At 47.1% G+C, this 22,516-nt stretch overlaps 1 protein-coding gene across 1 annotated transcript; it reads left to right on the plus strand.

Moving 5' to 3' along the window:
* The first annotated feature begins 657 nt into the window (after nucleotides 1-657).
* Nucleotides 658-20,307, plus strand: fmr1 (fragile X messenger ribonucleoprotein 1). Its single transcript, XM_056600361.1, has 15 exons — nucleotides 658-1,064; nucleotides 2,041-2,093; nucleotides 2,210-2,303; nucleotides 2,604-2,675; nucleotides 3,226-3,374; nucleotides 9,410-9,503; nucleotides 9,670-9,786; nucleotides 10,326-10,496; nucleotides 11,349-11,427; nucleotides 11,776-11,891; nucleotides 12,005-12,091; nucleotides 12,487-12,724; nucleotides 13,327-13,530; nucleotides 13,654-13,733; nucleotides 15,774-20,307. The coding sequence occupies exons 1-15, from the start codon at nucleotides 1,014-1,016 to the stop codon at nucleotides 16,017-16,019; spliced, it is 1,851 nt and encodes a 616-aa protein (XP_056456336.1). The 5' UTR covers nucleotides 658-1,013; the 3' UTR covers nucleotides 16,020-20,307.
* The last annotated feature ends 2,209 nt before the right edge of the window (nucleotides 20,308-22,516 follow it).

The following is a 22,516-nucleotide window of genomic DNA, read 5'->3' on the forward strand; positions in this document are numbered from 1 at the left end:
TGGATGATTTTATATAAACTTGAGTAATTATATCAGTTTCAAAGCATATTTACACTAAATTGTACTAACTAATTAGTTGCACAACAATCATATAGTTTGTGAGAAGTTCTGGTTATCGAGATGTTGGTGACTCGGCGGTATAATGTAAAACTTTAAAAATAATTGTAGTTTGTTGATCTACTTTTTAAGACACACACACACACAAATACACTCACACACAGACACATAAAGTCACCCCCCACACACACACACACACACGCGCGCGCACACACACACACACACACACACACACACACACACACACACACACACACACACACACACACACACACACACACACACACACACACACACACACACACACACACACACACACACATACACACACGCACACACATGTCTACGAAACAGGCTGATATTGAAACCAAAAAATCAAAGTGCAGACAAAATTATTTTAACCACCATTTTAATGATCTCATGGTTAAAGTATTTCCATTCGTACTAGTATTTTGATATTATCCCAGTGGGAGGAGGCAGGAGCCATGACGTCACGGGGCAGAGAAAGAAAGGAACGGCCGGCCAATAGTAGCGTTGCCAGATTGGGCTAGATTTCCCAGACCAATCCCAGCCTACATTGTGCTGGGAAGTCTATTCCAATCTGGCAACACTGGCCAATAGCAGCGCGATGCACTAATAACCACTTAACGTCAACACAACCGCGCCTGCTCCGCTGTAATTGCTCGTCGATGACGAAATACAAGACACCACACACCTAAAAAAACGAAACTCTGAGGTCTGAGGGACCAGGTCCGACCGGATATAAACACGCATCAGCACTGGATCGCCGCGGCCTGTTACCTCGAGCTAGCTGGCTACATCGGCTAGCTTCAGAGCAAAGTGAAACTCGTTCCGCCTCGGCTAGCTTCCCGCTAGCTAGCTAGCTAGCTGGCTACCTTGCACAGCTAGCGGTAGTTAGCTAGCTGGCGAGCGAGCCCAGAGGATCTATCCGAGCCATGGACGAGCTAGTGGTGGAGGTGAGGGGCACCAGCGGGGCTTTCTACAAGGTAATTCCACTTTTTATTGTTCATAATTATCCTGGTACTGAGTAGAGCTTTGCATTCATGAGCGCTGGTTTTAAGGAGCTAGCGAGCTATCTCACTAAATGCTAGAACACACAGCTAGCACACACACAGTGATGCACCCAGAAAAGCACATCACTACAAACCTAACTGCTGTAGTGGTGTGTCTATAGTGGTGTTCATAGTACTAACCAGATCAAACTAGCTTAAGTGGGGTACGTGTATTGGTTTAGCAGGACAGATGATGGTTTTAGTGGGAGGCGTGTAACTCCCAACGCTAACCTGCAGATTGCATGATCTGTGTGCAGGAATAAACAAGCATCAGTTGTTGTGTGTGATAACGTGACACTGCATTTCAACAAAGGGACCAGGAGCCCATTTGAGTTGGACCAGGGTTCAACCCACTTTTGTGGGTTGAACCAAGTTGCATCTAGCTGGCCTCATTGTTATGACCATGTAGCTCATACGATCTCGTTGAATCCACACTTGCATTCCAGTAATTGTCTTCATGAACAGAGTGTGTATGATTCTGAAGTTTGGTGGAAGATTTGGCTGACGACAACCCTGCCAGTTGTCGACCAAGCAGCTCGTTAGCCATTGGTATACTTTGCTTTAAACCTGTTGCTTTTTGTTATGAGTGATCTGGTCTTAAGTAATTAAAAAGATCTTTAATCCAAATTGCTTTCTGTGTGTGTGTGTGTGTGTGTGTGTGTGTGTGTGTGTGTGTGTGTGTTTGCGCCCATAAAGGCCTGCTCAGCGTTGTAGTCAACCTCTAAAGTTGCAATATATGAATGATGCACTAGACATGCAGTATAACTTGCTTTTAGGAGAGGCTGTTGGAAATGAGTCACGTGTATTTAAGACAATGGCAAAACATGCAGTTGACACTCACCATGGGTATTAAGTGCATGCCTTTTGAGTGTGTTTGATTGGCTGACTTGAGTATTTGGCTGTCATGCAGGCTTTCATAAAAGATGTTCACGAGGGAACTGTGACTGTGGCGTTTGAGAACAAGTAAGTAACACACACACACACTCAAGCAGTCACACACATTGTTCCCCATTGTCTCGCTCAGCGATCCATCATCCAACGCTTGTGAACTAATCGGTTTTCTGTGCGTGTGAATCCAGCTGGCAGCCCGAGCGTCAGATCCAGTTCCAGGACGTCCGCTTCCCTCCCCCGATGGGTTTCCTCAAGGAGATCAACGAGAATGACGAGGTCGAGGTAGGATCCTTCATGTATTCTGCGGCCCGTCTTCTCTTGTTGTGTTGTCATGGCCTCATGTTGTTGTTTACAAAAGCGGCGGAGGGCTGCCTCTGTGATGAAACTAGGACCTGAGCAGCCTTTGTTGTTCTACTGCTCAGCATTGGTCTTTGCTTGGGGTTCCCTCAAGAAAACTATCAGATTGTATTTTTTGTATCAGCGCTATCAATCCGTTTTTTTTTTTGTTGTTGAACCAACCATGAGTTGTTCGATTTTTTGCCTGATAAGTTGGATGTCTGCTTTATGTTTTCATTTTTTAAGGTCTATTCCAGGGCAAATGACAAGGAACCTTGTGGGTGGTGGCTGGCCAAGGTTCGCATGGTCAAAGGAGAGGTATGTCTTCATTGAAGTGTGGTATATCTGAACCTCTGTTACGTTTTTAGTTTGGTCCGCTGGGCCAGCCTCTTTGTTAGGCCAATTATATTTTGCAAAACTATTATAAACCGGCTGACACAGGTTCTTCATCTGTTGTATAAAAATATACTGTGGAAAAATGTGTACATAGATTCCCTGGTCATGGACGTCTTTTGTGATCTGATAGTGAACATTCTAGTCAGTCTAGGGATTTAAACATGATTTATGTCAATTTTTCTGTTAGTCATAGCCATTAGTTGGGTTTTAAAATCGAACTATTATTCGGTGATTCATGTCAGATAGGCTTGTGTCTTGTAGCCCCGATGACTCTTTTGGTGTTGGGCTAATCTTACATACGCTCCCTCTCTCTATCAATCTCTCTCCTCTCTCAAGTGGTTTTGCTTCTATAGCCTCTAGTCTATTTTCTCTCTCCTCGTTCTTCTTCTCTTGCGATGTTCAAAGCCACTGGGATCACAGCCCCAAGGGGTCTCTGGTCTAACTGCCGCCCCTCTCTGACCTCCCTCCGTAGTTCTACGTCATCGAGTACGCCGCCTGCGACGCCACGCTGAACGAGATTGTGACGCTGGAGCGGCTGAGGCCGGTCAACCCCAACACCCCGGCCACCAAGAGCACCTTCCTGAAGATCGACCTGGACGTGCCAGAGGACCTGCGGCAGATGTGAGCGCTGCCCTCGCACACCTCTTGCAAACACACACAGTGCAGTGCATGGACGGAGAAGGGAATGATGGGGTGCTTTAGAGAGGAACACATGGCTACCTTAACTCCTACACCTCGAGCATGCAGACACAAGCACCGTTGAATGAATGGATGGAGAAGGCAAGGACGCTTTAGAGAGGAACACATGGCTACCTTAACTCCTACACCTTAAGCGTGCAGACACACACACCGTTGAATGAATGGATGGAGAAGGCAAGGATGCTTTAGAGAGGAACACATGGCTACCTTCTCTCCCACACCTCGAGTGAACAAACACGCATACACACACCACTGCAGGGCATGGACGGAGATGGGAAGGATGCTTTAGAGGGGGACACGTGACTTCCTTCACTCCCACACCTCAAGTATGCAGACACACACACCGCTGCAGGTGCAAGATCTACATTTTACTTTGCATTTTATTTTTTATTGGCATTTTTTCATTCCGGATGCCAACAAAAAATGTCAGGATTTTGTTGTATCGTTACCTCTGCAAACAATACAGATCAACAAAGGCTCAATAGAGTAAACATATTTTTTATTATTTAACCTGACTTCAGTGTAGCTAACAAGGAGGTAGTAAATCAAAACTCATCCAGCCCCCAAAGTTCTTCTAGCAACTTGAACAATAGCAGTCTCTGTGATCAAACCACCGTAACCCTCTCCAGGCTTCACTTCCTAGCCAGCATCATTTGTAAAAATTACTTCCTGGTACCTATTCTGCCAATGGGCACTTAGAATGGGTGCAGCTGGCACACATATCAACAGCAGCTGAACTTTGGTCTTTGTGATAAGACTTTTCGTATAGTAGTTGTGGTGATCCATTTTACCGGCGCAGGGTTGGTCTGAAGAAGCCTAATTACCCGTAGGTGTGGTTTGGGCGTAACGTGCAATAAACCAATGAGAGTGCCAGCTCCCATCCCCTTTAAGAGCCATGAGCGCATTTGAATTTGACGAGTTGATATTTTGACAGCGCGTCTGCAGTCTCCGATGAGACAGATGCACATGAATTTCAAACTTCAAATGGCTGATTCAATTCACACATGGAATAAGGTTTTCTTCCACAGCTTCAGAAATACAGAGTCCTCAAATAAATTTCGGCAAAGAAAACTTGACACACATATGATATGTGGTAACTGTGGTTTTATTTAATGATGTACGCAATACATTATAAACATAGTTTCTTATCAGTATTGTATGCATTATCGTTATCAACTCGTGTCCCCCCGTTTATATACATTGCCATGGGCTGTATTATGCGTTACGTGTTTAGTTTGCGTGTGTTTTAAACAGATGGACGCACACACGTGCACCCGCATTCATTAATTATTTTACACACGCACGCGCCCGTATTCATTCATTCTTTTTAACACTCCCTCGCGGTAAAACAATGTTTTCTCACGATCAAATACTCATCAATCCTGAAAGTTGTGGGCATGGATGTACACGATGTCTGTGTCAAGAAAATATGTGTTTGCTGTACGGTGTTTGCAGATGCATTGATTTAAAAGTACAACTTATTACCGCTGTTCTTTCCCAAATAATTTGCCAAGAATGTGTGGCTAGGTAGATGAGAGAAGCAAAGTGTATGCGCGAGGTGCACAAGCAACATTATGCATGCGCCCTTAAAATAGCATCCGAACAACGCGCCACTGGCTTTAAACCAGGTATTTCCTTGTTTGTGGCGCAAGTGGTTTCTGAAACTGCAAAATAGCACCAGGGAACGTTTGCGCCACAACACGCCTCCTCCTTTCGCTGAACCGCCCCTTGGGGCGCAAGATCATTCCCTAATTTACCAACGCGTGGCGCAACAGGAAAAAAAACGCTCTGCGCCAGTTGCAAACTAGCAACGACACATGCGCCAGTGAGAAAGTCAATTGCGCCGGATGCAAGATAGGGCCCTCTGTCTTTAGTAAAAGAATAGCAAGCCGTGTGTTAGTCCGAGAGCGCAGTGGACAGGCTGGGGTGGATGTGCCGACCATATATGTATACAGGACGGTTCGGACAGTACAGCATGTTGGGCGTGTACCCGTGACTTGACTCGGATTGGAGCAGAGTACAGAGGAGTTGTGTAGTGTGGGAGAACTGTGGTATGGTGCAGACAAGCCAGGGTGCCGCATCCTGGTGGAGCTCCAGAGGACGACAGCCAGACGGGAGAACCGTCTAGACACAAGATGACTGGTACTCCTAAACATGGGGGGTCTTGGGCAATGTTGTTGTACAGCATGAATCTGCAGGAGCTGCGAGCTGGCGGTCGCAGCGATGATTGACGTGAACACAGCTGGTCATGCAGTGTCCTTGTTACTATAGAGTGGTCGATATTAAGGAGAGGTCGTGGATTTATCACGGTTTCAAACCTGAATCCAGACTGGTGAGGAACCAGGAGGTTGTTCAGGTGGACGTTGGCAGGGAGTTTGGTAAAGACTGCACGCTCAATGGGGTTGGAATCTCTTGGCACCTCATGATTCGATTCCGATTATGAGGTCAACGATTCGACAATACAATTTTTTTTTATGTACATTTCCATGCGTGATTTTCAAAAATATATACGTATATACATCTGGGTTTGCTAATCAGAGTTTGCTAATCACTTCCTACTTTTGTCTTTTTTATCTAATATTTCATAAGAGAGAAAGCTTCTTTCACAAATATGACTTTCTATGAACAAAGCAATAATCAATGCAGCGTGCATTATGACGCAATACGGAAGAATGCAAAAAAAATAGGATTCAGTTTTATTTTCTTTCTTTCTTTTCTATGTCATTAAAGGAAAAGCTGCTCTTGAGTTCTTGTGTCTGGCTGCGAGTTTGCGCGCATGCTATGCGTAGGCTGAATCATAATTGGGTCAGGAAAAATCAGATTGGCCAATACACACTGAAGATAAATTCAATAATTTTAAAATTACAAAAAATATCCCTCTCTGGCGAACAGAATGTTGTAGCAGGCAAAAAAAACAAAACGTTTTTTCTTTTATTCAGATTATTAATTTATCTGCATCGAGACAGAATCGTTCTAGCGAGAATCGCGATGCATCGAAGAATCGATTGTTTTTCCCACCCCTAACGCTCAAGTGTTTGGAAATGAGGAGAGAGGCAGGTCGGTGGTTCCTTAAAGGTCCCATGACATGCTATTTTATGTATTCTTTAATATAGGTATTAGCGGGCAACTAACACAGTATTCAAAGACGTTCCCTAAATTCAGCCGTGGTGCAGAGTTACAGCCACTCCGAGCCAGTCGCACATTGAGCTTCCCCCAAATGCGCTGTTTCGGTGGGCGTGTCAAGGAGGAGGGTGGGGGTGTGGCCCTGAGCAGCTTGCAGCCATCATGCGCTCTGTTTACAGTGGATGTATCGCAATGGCGAGGCGCACACCCTTTAGCCGTGTTCTGTAAATATTCTAGAACACACGGGAGTCCTGGAGCTCTATATCTAAATATTATCATATAGCCTACACAGATATCTATATCATATAATATATATTATCACGGCCAAAAGCTGTGTGAGCCGATATTATGAATCTCAAACGACCGCGTTGGGTTCTCCGACGTTCCTGGTTCTTCAACGTCCACATCAATGTGAATACACACACTGTAACGCAAGTGTTTCTTGTTGGTTCTTTGACTTGTCTTGTATTTCCACAACGAGACTGTCGTGGGGGTTATCTGAGCCATGGTTGAGAAGGAATTGGGGGAAAGGAAATTTGGTTTGACTCGCTGAAGTACATGAACTGCGACATGACGCCGGTTGCCACGAGGCACCATCGCCTGGCAGCGGGCAGCCGGCAGCGCGCGGTTCAGTCGACTTCAGGTTGATGTGAAAGTGGAAGAACCAGAGACGTCGCAGAACCCGACAAAGTCGTTTGTGATTCATAATATCGTCTGGAGGCGCACACAATATGATATAGATGTATTATGTGATATTATTTAGATATAGAGCTCCAGGACTGTAACGCAAGTGTTGTACACTTCCTTGTTATTTGGATAACCGTTCTGCTGTTGGTGTGATGGCGCATAACACGAATGAATGAATTGGGGGGAAGGAACTTTGGCTTTGACTCCCTCAAGAACATGAACCACGACATGGAGGAGAAAGGGATTGTTGGCGGCGAATGTCTCCCGCTTGAGCCCCGCTGAGGGACCACCGCCGGAGGCGGAGGTGCATAAGCGCTGCCCGGCAAAGATCCCTTTCTCCTCCTTGTCGTGGTTCATGGTCTTGAGGGAGTCAAAGCCAAAGTTCCTTCCCCCCCAATTCATTCTCAACCTTGGCTGAGATAACCCCCAATACGAGTCTCGTTGTAGAAATACCAGAGACGAGAGTCCGACGTGATGCGCCATCACACCAACAGCAGAACGGTTATCCAAATAACAAGGAAGTGTACAACACTTGCGTTACAGTCCTGGAGCTCTATATCTAAATAATATCATATAATACATAGATATCTATATCATATAACATATTGTGTGCGCCTCCAGACGATATTATGAAACACAAACGACTTTGTCGGGTTCTGCGACGTCTCTGGTTCTTCCACTTTCACATCAACCTGAAGTCGACTGAACCGCGCACTGCCTGCTGCCGGCTGCCCGCTGCCGGGCGATGGTGCCTCGCGGCAACCGGCGGCATGTCGCAGTTCATGTACTTCAGCGAGTCAAACCAAAGTTCCTTTCCCCCAATTCCTTCTCAACCATGGCTCAGATAACCCCCACGACAGTCTCGTTGTGGAAATACAAGACACGTCAAAGAACAGACAAGAAACACTTGCGTTACAGTGTGTGTATTCACACACACACGTGGCGCTCGCACGGTCGAGTCTCATTGGCGGGCCAACGTCTCTGGGCGGGCCAGGCAGAGTAAGGGGAGGAGCTGAGATTCCTCATGACGTCATGAGCACAGATTTCCAAATCAGCGCGCTTGAGCCTCCGTTTTTTCAAAGGCGAGCAGAACAGCTAGTGCTCGTTTTACACCAAACGCAAGTTTTAGCCACTGGGGGACCATAGGCAGGCTAGGGGAACTCATATTTATGTTAGAAAACCTCATAAATTGAGATTTTCATGTCATGGGACCTTTAAGACAGGGTTCCCTCTTGCTACTTTTGTCCTCCTCATCCTCATCGTCATCCGCTTATCCGGGGTCGGGTCGCGGGGGGAGCAGCTCAAGCAGGGGGCCCCAGACTTCCCTTTCCTGGGCCACATTGACCAGCTCTGACGGGGGGATCCCGAGGCGTTCCCAGGCCAGTGTTGAGATATAATCTCTCCACCTAGTCCTGGGTCTTCCCCGAGGTCTCCTCCCCACTGGACGTGCCTGAAACACCTCCCAAGGAAGGCGCCCAGTGGGCATCCTTACCAGATGCCCGAACCACCTCAGCGGACTCCTTTCTAAGTAAAGGAGCAGCGGCTCTAATCCGAGTTCCTCACGGATGGCTGAGCTTCTCACCCTATCCCTAAGGGAGACGCCAGATTGTCAGATTGTCAGAAAATGACTAGTTTCCAAGAGGTGTTAAGGAGAAGGGTGAGGAAAGGACGGAGATTGGCAACAATAGATGGTGAACGGGACCTGGGATAGTACCTCATTGAAGTAGTAGTAGTAGTAGTAGCTCATTGTGAGTGTTGAATAGGAAAGGTGCTATGTTCATTTTACACTTCATGGCAGGTGCACGCACGCTCCTTGCTCTTCTTCGGCAGACCTGTCCAGGGAAATCATTTGGCCTGATTCTATGCTATCGGAAGTTTTAGTGAAGCAAGGAGATCAGGCTGCCATGAGTTGGTCTCCCAGGTTTAGTCCCTAAACAAGGTTCTGGCTTCACATTTTAAAGTACATTTTCTTCTCAGAACTTAACTTGCATCATCAGCTGTTTATGACATTTTATGCGGGATTTGCAACGCAAACACAACGTTCTATATCTGTCGTTTTCCATATGGATGGATTACAATGTGGGTCGATCTCGGGACTGCATTGTGCGATCCACTCGGATTGAGTGTTGTCTCTCTCTGCATTGCAGGTGCTCCAAGGAGTCCACCCACAAGGACTTCAAGAAGGCGGTGGGAGCGTTCAGCATCACGTACGACTCGGACGCCAAGCAGCTCATCATACTGGTCAGTTCCCAGTCGGTCTCATTCCACCAGAACCAAATGCCCACGGCCCTGTGGCTACACGTCACAGATGATTCCCTCTATGGATGAGACCCACCTGTACTTGTTTTTAGCCACGTGCGAGACGCATGCTGTGGTTCAGGTACTAACTGGTGGCTATGGTCTGCAGTCTGTGAACGAGGTGAGCGCCAAGCGGGCCCAGATGATGAGTGACATGCACTTCAGGAGCCTGCGCACCAAGATGTCTCTCATGCAGCGCAACGAGGAGGCCAGTCGACAACTGGAGGTATTATTTTAAACATAATTTGTGCTAAATCAGGGTGTCTCACAGCTCTCTATAGGCAAGGCGCCTCCACTAAATAACCCATCGCCTCCGCCAACAAATGACCTTTTCACAACATGATGAGACTGCACATCCATTCACGCCAGCATCTGCATTCAATCGAACAGTAATGATACGCATCTAAAAGCCTGGTATACTTCATGAGATAATGCAATAAACTTGTTTCATGGCATTCAAATCCGATTTGAGGCACAACCCCCATCGGTAAAGTGATGGTGAGAGCAAACGCTGATTCCACTTCAAGGGTTTCAGCGGGCAGCCCTGCGCCACTGCTTGCCTCTTTCACTGTAGTTTTCGTCAGGTTGACGAGGGCTTTAAAGGCCATAAAGGCCTCAGGAACGCAGAAAACACTCCCAAGAACCGCAATGAGACTCATGGAGACTATAAAGGGCCCGGAAGAGACTATTGAGTTTAAATACACTGGCAGTGCCTGGCCCTAAACACTGAACATGATTAACAACGTTCCGTCTGCGTGGTCGCAGAGCTCCAGGCAGCTGGCGTCCCGGTTCCACGAGCAGTTCGCCGTGCGGGACGACCTGATGGGTCTGGCCATCGGGACGCACGGCGCCAACATCCAGCAGGCCCGCAAGGTGCCCGGGGTGACCACCATCGACCTGGACGAGGAGACCTGCACCTTCCACATCTACGGAGAGGTGGGGGGCCCGCCCACGCATACATACAGCACCCTCGTACAGCAGGGGAGGGCCGACCGCTCCAGGGTTAATGCTGCTGTGGTGCAGATTTCCCGAGTTGGAAATGCAGAGAGTAGAATGAAGTGAGAGCAAGATAATAAAAACAATGGAACATCGCCTCGCTCTCTGCTCCAATCAGAGAAGAGATGCCCTGATTGGGCAGCTGGGAGCCTTAAAAAATTGGCTCGTTCAGATGCAGGGGCAGTCAACTAGAAACAGATGGATATTCTCACAGTGTATTTCAGCTGCTAGAAACCGACAGATCGCTGTGCCATTTCCAACAAACTACACTCAAAGAATAGCTCTTAAATTTGACCTGCAGCACCTTTTTAAAGGGGACATATTATACCACCTTACAAGCCGTTTCGAAAATCTGCCCCATATGACATCACTAGTGGGCGTGTCCACATAGATCTGTGCTGGATAGATGAGCAACGTTTACGTCAGTCCACTGGGTAGCCTGGTAGACTGATCTATCCAGCGCAGATCTAGGTGGACACGCCCACTAGTGATGTCATATGGGACAGATTATCGAAACGGCTTGTAAGGCTAATCACACTCGCACCTGGTGGTATAATATGTCCCCTTTAAATGAACAGTTTATTTGCAATACCACTCGGATCAGTTCGCTGGAGAAGTGAATCGTGCATTTTATTTTGTTCTTGACAAACGGTTGACTCGTGACTCGTGAGCGAGCGTTTTGTCACATGTTGTGTCATGGTGCCTCCTGTATTGGCCGTCAGCTGTCCTAGTAGTACATGTTCCCTGGAACAAGCTGGAACAGTGGCTTCATCTCAGACCATGTGCTTTCAGGACCAGGAGGCCGTGCGTAAAGCCAGGAGTTTCCTAGAGTTCTCCGAAGACGTCATCAAAGTTCCCAGGCTTTTAGTCGGTATGTACATTTTACAGGACATTATACAGAATTAAAAAAATAAATATATATTTTTCAAAATAAAGGCATTTCTGCTGTGTAAACTTGTTAGGTTTTCTCTATAGTACAACTAAATGAAATCAATATAATAAATAAGAAAATGCATATTTATTTATTTATTTTTCATTTTTTTTAAATTAAATTGCAGCCTTCTGCGGCCGGTTATACAATCCCAAAAGGCTGATATTGCGATTCGATGAATCGTGCAGCACTATTTTGCTGTGCATGTGCACAGTCATGAAGCACAAAACCTATTTTTAGTATCTGACGGTGGTCTTTGCCTGTGATGCCTCTCCCTCCGGCCCACAGGGAAGGTGATCGGCAAGAACGGCAAGCTGATCCAGGAGGTGGTGGATAAGTCTGGCGTGGTGCGGGTCCGCATCGAGCCCGAGAACGACAAGAAGCCCAGCCCGCCGTCCGATGAGGTGCGTGGGTCCCATGCTCCCAGGATCCAAACGAACCCAGCCGCTCATGTGGGTCCCACGGTGGCGACTGTACCCTCTCATCCCCTCCCTGTCGCCCTCTTTCTCCACACCAGGGGTTGGTGCCTTTTGTGTTTGTGGGGACCAAGGAAAGCATCTCCAACGCCAAAGTGCTGCTGGACTACCACCTCAACTACCTCAAGGTGAGCGTCCCCATGCCGGCAGTGTTCTGCTTTAACCCCGGGGGTCTGCAGTCCGTCCTACTGTAATACAGCAGACGGCAAAGAGCCCGGGCTGGAAACCAAGATCACCAGAGTTATGACTCCTGTTTCAGGAGGAAGTTAGTCGACCGAGGAAGTAGTAGTCCAAGCTTTCAGATGGGGATTTAAATAAGTTGTATTTCTACACTAGCAAGTCTGCTTTAGTCTAATTGATAAGACTATACTGCTACGGACACAGTTCTGGCCGCAGACAGGACATTCTGCTGCACGTGTTGAAGTGTTTCCATTGATCTGGGACCCGCTCTCGGCCCTGTTGAAACCTCCTCCTCCTCCTCCTCCTCCTCCTCCTCCTCCTCCTCCTCCTCCTCTCTCCGCAGGAGGTGGACCTGCTCCGTCTGGAGCGTCTTCAGATCGACGAGCAGCTCCGGCAGATCGGAGGCGGGGGAGGCGGCGGCGGCGGAGGGGGAGGCCCCCGCAACCTCAAGGACAAGGCCTACGTCTTCGACAACGGCATGGGCCGAGGGGGGGGCGGGGCCGGGGGCAAGGGCTACGCGGGCGGGGGAGGAAGAGGAGGCCGGGGGAGGCGAGGAGGAGGCGGCGCTGCCTTCACATCAGGTACGCTCCGCCACTGAAAGGCGGTTTGTTTTTTAAATACCGTTGCAGCACTAATTTAAGTGTATTTGTGTCCATCTGTATTATTAGGGTCCTACGAAAAACGTAGGAACCCTATTGAATTCGTTAGTATTATTATAAATAATAAAAATCATGACATTCAGCCATATCTCAAAAATGACAAGCTCAAAAGTTATAAAGATAACTTATTAAAATGGGTAAGGGAGTCAAAGGATGGGCCTGAATTAACAATAGGTGGCGCTATCACAAGCCTTTTGAAGTGCAACATACTCAACTGGCGGCCATTTTCACTAGGAAAGTCCAATTACGCATGAAACTGCGTCTGCAGCGAACCAACGACCATTAGGTTGTTGGTTCAAGTCCAACCTCAACCAACCTTTCTGTGAGGCGTGTCAAAATGTCAAATAATGTTTGCCCTCATGTATTCATCAAGCCACCATACTATTCATGCAGAGGACCCCGTCATGGTTGCTTGCAACTCTATTTATTATAATTAGATCTAGCATGAAGACCCGCGGCCGCCCTCTCCTCACCCGCCCTCTATAACATAGCTGCAGTGTCGCATGACCCCTCCACCCCCCCAGGCACCAACTCGGAGGCCTCCAACGCCTCCGAGACGGAATCGGACCACCGAGACGAGCTCAGCGATTGGTCACTGGCGCCCACCGACGAGCTGGTGACAGGGGGCGGGACCCTGCCTCGCCGCGCCGACACGAGGAAGAGGGGGGGGGCGTCTGGAGGGCCCCGGGGCCGAGGGGGGCGGGGCGGAGGACGTGGAGGCTATAAAGGTGTGTGTGTGTGTTGGATGTGGTCCGTGTGCGTGTGCGTGTGTTGGATGTGTGTGTTGGACGTGTTCCTTGTTTTTATATGCTCGTGTCTTGATGAGTCGTGGCTGCTCTTCCCCCCTCCAGGCGATGACCTTCCCTGGGGAGAGCCGCGACCTCGCTACGTCAGGGACACCAAGACCAGAGGGCCGGAGGAATCCCTGCAGGTAACCCTGCACACCCCCGTCCAACACGCCCTCATCCAGCCAGGCCGGGCTTTGGAGGGCAGTGTTTGACATGTCAATGTACAGTAACTGTTACATTGGATGTTTATTTAGCAAAATGCAGCATAGTGCAGTGAGGGCTGGCCCACGACATAATTTGTCCTTGGAATAATATTAGAAAAATATTTAAATATTTGCTAAGGAAAAACGAGTCGATCCATAGTGCCTACCCTGCAGAATCGTGTTTGGATCGTTTTTTTCCTTTTAATTGCTGCAGGGTTATTTAAATAATGCAAAAAGCCAAACTATAATATCGCGTAGGGTTGCTGCGTGGGCTAAGCCAGTTCCAATTATCCCAAAGCAAATGGATGGTTGAACTTTTGTGCAAAGTTTTGATCAAACTGCAGAGCAGGATTACCGCTATTCCCCCGAAGAGGAAGCAGCCAGGCACTAATGTGGCTCACATAAGAGGCAGAGCATCCCACCCTGTCCCTGTTGAACCTTTATATGGATGCAACCAAAATCATCTGAATTAATGTACACATATAATTATTATTACCACCAGTTATTGTGACGTCTGCCTCTCGGTTTCGGACGGCAGGTGTGAAAGTGCTGCAGAGCATTGACTAATGTACTCAAATCAGAATACTAAACTAAGACGACATGGTCATCCCAGGTTTTGGCCAGGCTTTTTGAGGATGCTTACCGTTACCTCAATGGAATCTTTGGCCTTCCATATGTTTAGTATTTCATCCCGGGGATATCAGGGAAATTTCAAGCTAAATGTAAACAAACCCTCAACCTGCAGTTCACCAATATCTATAAGCATCAAAACTAACCTGGGATCCGCACTAGTGCAGTGGACTCCCACCACAACACCATGAAGGAGAACAATATCCTTGAATAGTTTCAAAGGGGTGATGCTATGCCACCAGCTGAGAGTGTGATTAGCCATTACAAGCCGTTTGAAGGCACAGGGAAGGGCAGGTTTTCAAACGGCCTGTAATGACTAATCAGACTCACACCTGGCAGCATAATATGACCCCTTTAATAAAATCAATCAATAAAATGTGAATATTGAAATGATCTAAAACAAGCCTGCTATCACGGGTATGAAGACGAATAACAAGTCAGCTCTGATGACCTCTCTTCTCCCTGTCTCTCTTCCCGTCTCTCCTCTCTGTCTCTCCTCTCGGTCTCTCTTCCCGTCTCTCCTCCTTTCTCTCCTCTCCTCTCTGTCTCTCCTCTCTGTCTCTCCTCTCTGTCTCTCCTCTCTGACTCTCCTCCCTGTCTCTCCTCCCTGTCTCTCCTCTCTGTCTCTCCTCCCTGTCTCTCCTCTCCTCCCTGTCTCTCCTCCCATCTCTCCTCTCTGTCTGTCCTCCCGTCTCTCTCCTGTCTCTCCTCCCGTCTCTCTCCTCTCTCCTCTCTGTCTCTCCTCTCTCCTCCCATCTCTCCTCTCTGTCTCTCCTCTCTGACTCTCCTCCCTGTCTCTCCTCTCTGTCTCTCCTCTCCTCCGTCTCTCCTCCCATCTCTCCTCTCTGTCTCTCCTCCCTGTCTCTCCTCTCCTCCCTGTCTCTCCTCCCATCTCTCCTCTCTGTCTCTCCTCCCGTCTCTCTCATCTCTCCTCCCATCTCTCCTCTCTGACTCTCCTCTCTGTCTCTCCTCTCTGTCTCTCCTCCCTGTCTCTCCTCTCCTCTCTGTCTCTCCTCCCATCTCTCCTCTCTGTCTGTCCTCTCTGTCTCTCTGTCTCTCCTCCCGTCCCTCTCCTCTCTCCTCCCATCTCCCCTCTCTGTCTCCCCTCTCTGTCTCTCTGTCTCTCCTCCCATCTCTCCTCTCTGTCTCCCCTCTCTGTCTCTCCTCCCATCTCTCCTCTCTGTCTCTCCTCCCGCCTCTCTCCTCTCTGTCTCTCCTCCCATCTCTCCTCTCTGTCTCTCCTCCCGTCTGTCCTCTCCTCTCCTCTCTGTCTCCCCTCTCTGTCTCTCCTCCCATCTCTCCTCTCTGTCTCTCCTCCCGCCTCTCTCCTCTCTCTCCTCACCTCTCTAGATCCGCGTGGACAGCAATAACGAGCGTAGCGTGCAGCACGCCCCGGCCGGGAGAGGAGGAGGGGGAGGTGGTGCAGGAGGAGGAGGTGGCGGCCTAGCGGGGGGCGCCCCCTCCACCTCCTCCCAGGGGGCCCCGGGCGCCGGCGCCGAGGGGCCCTCGCGACACCCACCGCGGCCCGTCCGGGAGCGGGTGGTGAAGAAGGACAAACAGGACACGCCCCTGCCGCTGCTGAACGGCGTGTCGTAGGGCGGCGCCACAGCTCGGTCGGAGGGGAGGGGGAGTCGGGGGGGGGGGGCGGAGCTTGGCGTGCTAATGACCAGCGGTGGGCGTGGTGGACGGTCGTCATCTCCATACGTTCAGAAAACACACACACACACAGTAGAATACAGGGGGCCTCTGTGTTAGGGCCCCGCTCTGTCGCTCTGTCCCTCGTTTGAGTTAGGCGTTCATACACGTGCGAACACGCACTCCTTCGAATCTGGAGATTCTTTACTTCAATGGCTTTTAGTTTTTCGGTCGTATCTACGTACGTTTTTTTGCTATCTAGCGCGCTCTGTTGTGATCTGCACCTGGGGTTCCTGGGACTCGCCGCTCTCGAGGAAATCCTGAAGAAAAGTGACTCATTCGTACCGATGGGAAGGTAGAATAGAACAAGATTCGGTCCACTACCCATCGCAGTCACAGTTTTTACATTCCTCCTCGCTTCCCCCCCCCCCCCCCCCCCCCCCCTCCCCTTCCCATGCTGACCAACGGGACTATCGAGTGAATAATTGGTTTACGAGGCCAGCAGCAGGGGTGAACGTTCGGCTGCATGTAATTGTAAGCACCACAGGTGTCCCTGACCTTGCTCGACCTTCCCCTGCTAGACTCCGCCGCCGCGGTGCGTCTGATCTGTGAGGTGAATTCAAAACGGGACTGTGGTGTCTCTGAGGGGCCAGCCGAAGAAGTGCTGGCCGTTTGTCGAGGGTTCGTTGTTTAAGGGCCTGGAAAATGTTTTCATTACAATTCATTCATGGGCCGTTTTGATTATGTTGCCGGGGCTAGGTGAAACGTGTACCCCCAATATCAGTTAGTTTCAAGCGCTTGACTTTCTCCGTGCGTCGTCATGCTGACGAGAAAGTCCTTTTTAATTGTACATGAAGTCCGGCGTTACGACCTCCCCTGGTCGCTTCCTTATGAGGAATCCATTTAAATAGTCACCACTGGAAGCCCCGTTTTTTTAATTTAGTATTTTAGACCGGTTTATTTTGACCAAATTTTGTGGGTTTGAAACCCAACCGACCGTATATTCTAACTAGGTGTTGCATATGCTGTTCCTTTTAAATTTTTATACTAATTGTCTATACTGAGACAGCTGTCTTCTTGCCCGCGATCCTCTTGGTGACATTCTCCATTCCTGTTCCACTCCTGCTCAAAGAGGCGTCCAAATAAGAACCTGACTGCAAGATCCTTCATTAGACCAGCACAGAATTGTTTATTTCTCATGGTGAAATATATCTCAGACCTTTTTAAAGTAATGACACAAACAGAAACTTTTTTAAACCAACGATCCATTGTGGACCTCCAACTCAATGAATGGCTCTGGAGCGTTCTCCATGGAAACATCTAGAACTGTATCCACGGCAGCAGCTGAACGGACTACGAGCTGGCCCTCTGATGGAAGCCATTCCTGACCGCCGCACCTTGTCCACTTGTCTTATGATGACTTAGAAGTGATTGCTGTGGTTTGAATGGATTTGTGTAGAATTGCAATTAAGTGTGTACCAGTGGACATGGAGACTTTAGAGAATTTCCTAACGACTAAACCCTAAGGGACTTAAGTAGTGTCGTCGGTGTGTAAACGTGTAATATCGACCGTGTAAGGGCTTCTCAGACTGTTCGTAGCCTTTATTGGTTATTAATGGACTTTTTCTTTGTTATTTTCTTTGCACTGCAATAGATTCGACGTTGCACATAGCATCGATTAACTGCATTTTGCTTGTAAAAATGTGGCGCTAGTTTGCACTTTTATATTATTATTTCATGTATTTCTGTGTTTTGTGTCCCATCAGTGAAAAGAAAAAAAAAAAAAGTCAAATCTATTTTTGATTGATAACCGGGCGCCGCTACGTCCTGCAAATGCAAACACGTGATTGGTTAGTAGGCTACGAACACTTGGGGAAACCCAGCCATAGTTTGTGTGCCCTGTGCCTTGGAGTTCGTGGCTAGTATACCGTAGACGTCTAAATCAGGGAGGACACTTTTGGTGCAGGTATATAAAAGATGGTTAACATCGCATCCATGGACGCACTGTACAGCCCTGTGAGCCAGCCTAGTGCTTTTTCTAAACATGGAGGATAGTTTGAGGGGGGGGGCAGGGGGGTTTGGTTTACTGCCATCTTTATGCAGCTGATGTATCGACAGCCACCAAAGCTCTGTCTGTCCTGCTAGTAAAAATAAGGCCTATCACTGGTTCTGATAGTATACATAAGGCCTATAACTGGTTCTGCTAGTATACATAAGGCCCATTACTGGTCCATTTGGTATGAATTGGGGACCTTTCTTAACGTTTTTACCCATGGCGCTTTGGACTTTTTCTTTCTCTTGCTCTCCCATGATCTCTCTGGACAAATGCTAAAAATTACCCCTAATTTTAGCACAAAATAAGTAAAAAGATGTATTTCCCTCGCAGCCTGTAGATTCTCGCTCTTGTTGGTTTGGCTTTTACATGGTAGGACACATGGCCTGGGTGGAGGGGGGAGAAACGGTATCTCTGATAATATTGAATGATTATTGCCCTGCAGTGCATGCAGCTACTTAAACTGTTCAGGACCCACGAAATGGCGTTGAAAAAAAATCCCTTTTATATTTATACAGAAACAGCATCCGAGTGGAGAGCAGTTGAATTAAACTTGCAATATTAAACACAAGGCCGGCCCGCCTGCGTCGCATCATGGGTGCTTTCTGAACAGAATGTAGGAATATCAAAATCATGTTGGAAAAGCATTTAGGACCACAATCAAAACCCCTGTCACTAAGTGGTTTCCCCATTTTTATTTTTATTTTTAATTAATGTGACCGTACCTCCTTCTGCAAGCATTTAGCATCCTTCCTTATTTTTCTGCTATGCATTCGGGTCCAAATCTGAAAGCAACTGGAATAATGGCCAACAGTAGTTAGCCATTGAGTTCATACTGGATATAGGGTTATCCATTGATTGTAAAAGATTAAAAGGGGGTGAAGGGATCCAGTTTACTTGCATACTGTATATAATGATGTCTTGAATTGTCTAATGAGAGAAAAAACTATTTGTACTATTCTTTCAAACGTGCACTTATTATCCCTGATCTGTGTGTTTAATACTAGAGCTCTTGATAATAAATGTGTGAACTGTAGTCCACTCTGTCAGGGGGAGACATGACTAGATCTTTCTTTGGCCAATCTGCTAGATCTAGCAAACAATAGCTCCAAATTGACTGCCTGCTCTATATATTATATGGAACAAATAGTCACATGTTTCATTTTATTTTTTACAAAGCATTTGACAAACAAAGGGGTCACTGCAGTAAAAGGCTGCTAATTGGCTTCTTCGATTTCAGTTTTAGCAAACGACACTAGGGATTAACCTCAGCTCTGGGGTTGAGCGTGTAAGCCTATTAAAACCTAAAATGCCATTACTACTATTAAATAATTCCCAAACTGTAATCTCAAACGCACTGTGAGGCGAGGTGAGAAGGAGAGGTTTTATGTTCTATTCTCTTTTATCGAACCTGACGGTTTAAACTCCATGCTGTACATTACTAAGCTTATGAGACAAACCAGACTTTGGCTGGAAAGTATCCTTCAAATTAACTTGAAATCAGTGGGGAAATGTCATTTGGGGCTGAAGCGTGCGCTTTAAAAAAAAAAAAAATGTATCAATATCTATATTGTGGTGTGCTCTTTCATTTACTAATTTTAAGTATTTAGTATCTGCATCAAAGAGTTGACTTGGCCTCCAAAAAGCAATGTCGATGGCCATTGCAGTCACAGGACTGGGACCACTGGATGTTTATCCCCTCGACACAATGGGTGCTGGTACCCAACCAGGAAGCCGGGCATTGCACCGGGCCAGAGAGACCATGTGACGTATTGGATGCTGCATCTTTAATTCAACATCAGCACCACTCAGTATAGCTCTAGGGTTTAACTATTGGGGTGCATTCTGTTCTGCTTCCAAGAACCCTCAGAGTCCAGTCAAAGTGATGAAGTCAGTAGAGGAGGGAGATGTTTATTACCCAACACCAGCTGCAACATGGGAATTAGTCTTTATTTTATGGGATTTCTTTAAACGGCGTAAGGGGAATGCATGGACTGTTATCTGTAAAATAAAAGCGAGAAATGACCACCTATGGGGGGGAGGGAAAGGGAAATAGTCGTATGACACAGGCTTTAGGACATTGAAGACAGTGTTGTGGGACACTTTGAACCGCATGACTCTAGTTAACGTCAAGGACTTGGAGGAGGATAAGATAGCACTGCCAGCCGTGCATATGATGCTACCGTCCCACACCCCCCTCACGCTCCAAAAGAAATGTGCCTCATATTTACTCCCATGCTATAGTCTGGGACAGCAAACAGGGCTTACTTATTAAAGGATTCAAACATTGCATGCTTTATGCTACATTTGTAAAAAAAAAATAAGTCTTAAATAACAGTGTACAAGACACACCAAAAAATGATGAAACTCATTTGGGATGCTTGCCGGCCGCAGTGAGAAGGAGATCTTCCTAAGATGCATGAGTCTCGAGAGCCACCATAGTCCAATTTGACCCCATCCAATTGAAGAACACAACAGCTCTTCTAAATGACATTAAGGTCATCATGGTTGATGGAACAGCCTGCTGCCCCCTGAGCGTTCAGATCTTCAATGTAAGAAATGTTGAACTACCAGAATGCATTTGGATATTATTTTCCTGAATGCAAAAGGTGTGTCCTTTTAAACTTGTGAAGTGTACATGACACCAACGTTTTCAAAGCTGATGCTTCACTGTAGACTGAAGACAAGTAGAGATGCTGTACATACTGAAACCAGGGTAGTCTAAATAAATCTCAAAACCTTGTCTGGAGGATTCCACTGCACTTTAGAAAACCTATTTTAAAGTGTTGATTTGTACATAACTAATAGTGGTGGGAAAAATTAGTGTGGGGTTGTACTGAGTCGACATGTCTGGTTATAGTGCAATATATTTTGTATGCAAGCAGTTTCAATAAATAAAATGTAAATCTTACCCTGTGAAAAATGTCTGTCTGTGCTATTTGATGTGACCTGCCCATTGGCTGAGCTGTAAGTCCTGGATGCATCTCATTGGCTAATAGAGGTGACGTGTTCAGCTCATTGGATGAACTGTAAGTCCCGGATATAGCTCATTGGCTCTTAGAGGTGACGTGCGCAACTCATTGGCTGAACTGTGGGTGACTGATACAGCTCATTGGCTGACCTGAGTGGCAGATGCAGCTCATTGGCTGACCTGGGTGGCGGGAACAGCTCATTGGCTGAACTGGGTAATGGCTGCATCCCATTTGCTGAACTCGGGGGAGTATCCCCCAATAAATGTTGAGTTCAAAGTAAAGATTGCTTAATATTACTTCGCAAATTCTGATACACAGACGTATAATGCCACATCAATGTTTTTGCGAGGATGAAATATCGAAACTTATTTAATTATAACAATCAATATGGTATTACATTTGTTTTCATGAAATATATGCGAGAGTCCTGAGAGACGTTTTTAGTTCATTTCAATGCTCTTTGCTTAAGGGAGAACCCTACTCCTGATGTGGCAAGTTCTTCTCTATTCTCACGTAAAAGGATATGAAGAAACATTGCCATATAACTCGTTGCCCAGTACAAAGATGTCCCTAGTTCTAAAAAGAGGCACTGGCATTGAACGGTTCTTAATCTGGTTTTATGGTCCCTTGAATACAGCGACATCATCTACCCCGGCCCAGGGGCCCCAAGATGAAGTGATCTCAAACCACTACTGAAACTGCTACTAAACTGCAGGGATTTGACCAATGGGACCACAGTTCACCAACGAAGGCATACAAATATATTTCCTGTTAAAAGTAGCTGTAATCCCCGGCCACTTTCAAAAAATTCCTTTAGACGAATTTCTCCCCTCTATGAAGCCTGATGAATGATAAAGTTCAACGAAATAGCTCCATCTGCCATGAAAAGGTTGCAGTCATCATGAAAAAGGTCAATGAGTGGTTCTGTCTGAGGAGCCTTTTGAAGGAGAGCAGGCCAATTTAGACCCGAGTGTTATTAGTGCTGTCAATGACACAGTGGTGGCATACATCAGTGGCATGTGGTTCCACCGCCGTGAATGAAGCATGTGCTACAGTCCACTTCAGTCAGTGTTGATGTGATTAAATGCTCACAACCCTAATATAGCTCAGAGGTAGCAAATAAATCATAATTTACAAAAAAGTAGACCGGCCTAACCCATACCAATTGCTTTTTTGCACGAAGAATTCAATTTTATTTTGGGACTTAAGTACTTCTAGAGGATTGTCCAAAGCACACTGTTGAGACAGATGAGACTTTCCTCCAGCATGGAAGAGAAACGACATTACGAGCGGTAAAGTGGCCTTTTATTCAACCGCAACTGGTTCACTTCACTGCCTCTCCTGAGCCACATACGTTTTAGTGTAATGCCTTCCATTCACCACCTGGGGGAGGTGTGGTACTAATAGGTACGGCGGTTTCTCCGTTGGAGCCA

Source organism: Gadus chalcogrammus, chromosome 10, assembly GCF_026213295.1.
Source record: "Gadus chalcogrammus isolate NIFS_2021 chromosome 10, NIFS_Gcha_1.0, whole genome shotgun sequence".
Lineage (NCBI taxonomy): Eukaryota > Metazoa > Chordata > Actinopteri > Gadiformes > Gadidae > Gadus > Gadus chalcogrammus.

Coding starts and splice junctions, on each gene's coding strand:
- fmr1 (XM_056600361.1), top strand. CDS start 1,014: ATGGACGAGCTAGTGGTGGAGGTGAGGGGCACCAGCGGGGCTTTCTAC. Junction 2,304..2,603: donor ACGAGAATGACGAGGTCGAG/GTAGGATCCTTC, acceptor TCATTTTTTAAG/GTCTATTCCAGGGCAAATGA. Junction 11,428..11,775: donor AGTTCCCAGGCTTTTAGTCG/GTATGTACATTT, acceptor TCCGGCCCACAG/GGAAGGTGATCGGCAAGAAC.